The sequence below is a fragment of the Rhopilema esculentum genome, chromosome 9, assembly GCF_057945365.1.
Source record: "Rhopilema esculentum isolate cy_ngs chromosome 9, ASM5794536v1, whole genome shotgun sequence".
NCBI lineage: Eukaryota > Metazoa > Cnidaria > Scyphozoa > Rhizostomeae > Rhizostomatidae > Rhopilema > Rhopilema esculentum.
This window is the reverse complement of record NC_142823.1, coordinates 7,865,631-7,869,827: the sequence shown is the minus strand read 5'-3', so window position 1 is coordinate 7,869,827 and position 4,197 is coordinate 7,865,631. Positions and strand designations below refer to the sequence as shown.

Here is a 4,197-nt window from a genome sequence, read left to right as displayed (position 1 = left end):
GGGGGTGGGGTGCTGCAGCCCCCTAATCAGATAAAATTTATCGAATTTAAGACTCTTTTTGGCAGCTCTATCTCAGTGAAGCAATAATATTCCGGGAAGATTAATGCTAAGCCCTTCCAAACATTTAGAATCCGCTTCACCCACGCGTAATATGAAATCTAAGGCCAGCCAATTTTCATGTTTCTTGAACCGAAAGGCATGTCTTAGCCCACATTTGCACATTGAAAATTATGTACATTTAGGCCAGGGGTCGGCAACCTTTATAAAACAAGGGGCCAAATTTGATTTTTGAAATGCATACGAGGGCCGCAACTCAAAATACAGTATAATTTTAATATATACCAATTCTACCTAACTGCTAATCTATTCAATAAAATTGTATTGATCAGTAAATGTACTGTAACGTGGAAGCTGTACGTGAATACAAACATAGATGTAAAGTACATGTTCACTGGTCATTATATTACAAGAAGCTTATACGCAAGTTGGTGTTGCATGTCCTTGGTCAGCTTCTCAAAATTTGGCAGAATTGTTGATATTGGCAGCCGCAAGTTGCCTTCAAGGTGCTGATCAGTCATTCGAGATCGCAGTCGACTCTTCGCAAACTTGATTTTTGAGGCGAGACTTTCGCAAAGATTAGTACTTTCAAACATGCAACACATCTTCTTGGCATGCTGCACCAGACCTGGATATGAACCATCATCCACCATGAAGATACTCCATATAAAACGGGATTATATGAGTTTCCTTGTATTTCTGTTTCAATTCACTGGTACCCTGCAGCTCGATCAACTCCATTTGAAGATGGAAAGTGAACCAAGTTCCCTTGATTCAGCTGAGTTTTCCAAAGATGTTGCATAAGCAGGAACGTGACAACATGTTCATACATGACATTCACAAATTGACCATGGTCTTGAAGCTTTTTGTTCAGCTTGTTCGAGTGACTAGTAATGACAACGAGGAATCCTAATCTAGACAAGAATCTAGGATCACTGAATCCGAGCCAACACTCGTGCATTGGGCCAAATTATTTACAGGTTAACAGGGGCCTTCCGGGCCACACAAAAGTACCTTGCGGGCCGCGGGTTGCCGACCCCTGGTTTAGGCTGTTACCATTTAGTAAACTGTCTAATCACAAATTGTTCACTTAATTTCAATTCAGTATGAACAAGAGGATCAAAAACCGCCCAAGGCCATATTTGGCGTGGCCACTAAGTCACGTGACTGATGACCTCATCTTTCCCTGGTCACTAATGAGGCAGGTAAGGTTTGATATACAAGACTATTTATTACATTTTGCGTACACGACGTAATATCATTTCTGTATATCAACTGTTCAGTTTGACGACGCGACTCTTGCAAATGGCAGCTAAATCACTCCATCGTCAAACTTGCCATCCCTAAATTGTACGTCGAAGGCAAAGATCTTTAAGAAAATTTCTTCTCAATTTTTGATTTCCTATCGAGTGATCCCATTGACTTCAAAAAAATTTTGAGTTTTGATTTTTTCAGACCGTGAAAAATTACCTCATCAGTCACGTGAGTTATGGGCCACGCCCAAAATGGCCCCTGGTTGTTTTCGATCCTCCTATTGATACTGAATTCAGATCAAGTGAACAATTTGGGATTAGGCAGTTTGCTAGATGGTTACAGCTCTTTCCCTGCCTAATTGTACAGCTTCAGAAAATTCAATTTCTAAGCAAGTTAATGAGGATGCAGTTATTATAACAGCAAATGCCTGGGCAAGCATTCGCGTCAGGTGCACAAACAGATCCTCGTTTCCCTATTTAACAGTTTTGTCAAACTCAGTGTAATAATCAGATTTTGATAGGCCACTCAAGGTTCAAAGGCAAGAGCTGATTACAAGATGATGAATCTCCTGGCATTACTTGGCGTTTTGGCTCTCGTATCAGCACAGGATGATGTTTGGCCGTGTGACAGAGCAAAAGCCATTCGGCAGTTTAAGCTAAAAAGGTTTGCATTTCAATTTATATTTTTGTTAAATTTGAGGTCAAACTGAGGAACATATGGCTGCATAGGAATCTCGTACATCTTGGTGAAATCCCCAATGGTCTACAAGAAAATCTCTTTAGTCCTTTTGTTTTGGTGCTAATCTTGTACGTTATTTGCAAGCATGAACTCCCCTCTCGTGTTTTTTAGGATACTAGCAAATTGTAAGAACTGAGAATTGCAAGGAACTTTACCTTTAAGGAGTGCTATTATTGTAATTTCAACTCATAACCATTAAGATTTCTGTCAAATTTAGTCAAACACAAGTGTGCATGCTAGAGACAGACAGATGTGATGCTTCAGTCAGTGAATTGTGAATGATTTTTCCTTTTTAGCCAAACAAACAAGTGGCCTAGTTTCGGAGGGAATGACCCATACAACAACCAGACAAAAGAGTCCGAGAAAGAGATTGCTGAGACCCTGAAAAACAACGATATTGTCTGCGCCATTCGTTATGTTGACGATACGAAGGTTGGTTACGAGTTACGCCAGTTCGAGTCGAAGCAAGCAGCAGAGAGCGCAGGTTTCATCGTAACTCACCAAGGCAAATGCGGCGCTTGCTCGAATCTTCGGGACCTGGCTGTCTACCTTGAAAAGAATCTCACAGCTCCAGTCAGAAAATGCGCCTTCAAAGCGGTTATTTCAAAAAGATGGGCACGCAATTGTATTTTGGCTATTGGATTTACGGAAACCTGTACAGATATTTGGTTGTATAATTCAATAAACACAAGGAAAGAGTGCTTGGGGATTTGCATGAAAGATTGGATCACAGGGAAACCAAATAACAACCCAGATGGCAGTTTGAACGATTGCTTACAGTGTGACGAGGACAAGAGTGGTCCTGTGTTCAAGTATTTCTCAGGAAGAACGCGAAGGAATTCTGGAATCAATAGCGCCATTAAGAGGCCAGGACAACAGGTCTATAAAATGAACCATTGCTACTTTTAGTGTCAAGTGAGCATAAGATTGTAATTAAACTCTGTATTTGTTCGAAATTACGAGAGCAATACTTTTAAAACCACTGCAAGGAAACTGACTTGTCTTCAAAAGAGTGTTATTCTTATTTTCCAACCAAACAAATGCATCGCTGCAAAACATGAAATTACGTGTGATTTAACCATCTTTCTCTTTTAATCTTTTTAAAAACGGGCAATCAAATGACATAATAAAAGGGGGGAAAGTTGACTCGACCATTGTATGGCCAGAAGCAATATTTCTTATGATACTCTAAACTTGCCCCGTCATTTTTTCTGGATACTACATCTCTACATCTCTTGTTATTTCATCTCTTCATCTGAATAAGTTTTGGTTCGTGGTTTTGGACAACAGAAGTCTTCCATTGATTTTAAAAGCACAAAAAGAGCATGCTCCTTTTAAGACTGGCTATAATATTTTGAGTTTTAAATATTACATAGGGTATAAGAGCACCCATTCTTCAATTGATGGAAAATGAGCTCTAAAAACACCCAGTTGAAGTTACTCTATTAACTACCCACAAAAAGGCTGCTACGGTGTGTTTTGCAAAATAAATCGTGTTTACTCGGCGTAGGGGCAAATTTTTGGTCGTGAACTTTCGATGTACTGAGATAGTTTTCTAATCAAAACGGTATCAAAATGTCGTGGGTTGGATTGAACAGTTATTAAAGATTATCAATTCAATATTGAATTACATAAAACTATATGGAAAAGTTTGGCAAGCTATCAAAGAAAGTTAGATATACAATCTATTTTTAATGGAATTCTGTTTGTGCTGTTTTATTAAAAGGGTTTTTATCTAGTTTCCATAACAACAATATGAAGAAAACTTGCCCACCAAGTTATCTGACGATTTGCCACTAGCTATGGAGTTATTAGCATATATCAATGAACCTGTGTTCATATTTGGTATTGCTCAAATCAGTTTTGAATTAAACAGACTGGGACAGAAATCAAAATGAAAATTTTTCCGTGACTACCATGCTAAAGGAACATGGCTTAATATCAGTATCTAGGTAATATTAAATACAGATATATCAGTAGCGGACCAACTGGAAATGACAGAAAGACAGCATTGTGCCATCCACTCTTAATAAATACCGTAATGCCTCGAAAAAGGGCCCGGGAGCGTATTTAATTTTTTAGGCTCCAGGATGGGCGCTTATTCAAGGGAGGCGCTTAATCGAGGGGGCACTTATTTAAAAAGTAGTT

At 39.0% G+C, this 4,197-nt stretch overlaps 1 protein-coding gene across 1 annotated transcript; it reads left to right on the top strand.

Annotated features, from left to right (window-relative positions):
• Positions 1-1,615: 1,615 nt before the first annotated feature.
• On the top strand, positions 1,616-3,042 carry LOC135688811 (uncharacterized). The gene is made up of 2 exons (XM_065205836.2): positions 1,616-1,974; positions 2,346-3,042. Exons 1-2 carry the CDS (start codon positions 1,868-1,870, stop codon positions 2,956-2,958), a joined length of 720 nt encoding a protein of 239 aa, XP_065061908.2. The 5' UTR covers positions 1,616-1,867; the 3' UTR covers positions 2,959-3,042.
• Positions 3,043-4,197: the final 1,155 nt, after the last annotated feature.

What these genes read in the sequence shown, in the direction of transcription:
- LOC135688811 (XM_065205836.2), top strand. Translation starts at nt 1,868, where the DNA reads ATGATGAATCTCCTGGCATTACTTGGCGTTTTGGCTCTCGTATCAGCA. An exon ending in CGGCAGTTTAAGCTAAAAAG is followed by an intron (nt 1,975 to 2,345) that starts GTTTGCATTTCA and finishes TTTCCTTTTTAG; the next exon opens with CCAAACAAACAAGTGGCCTA.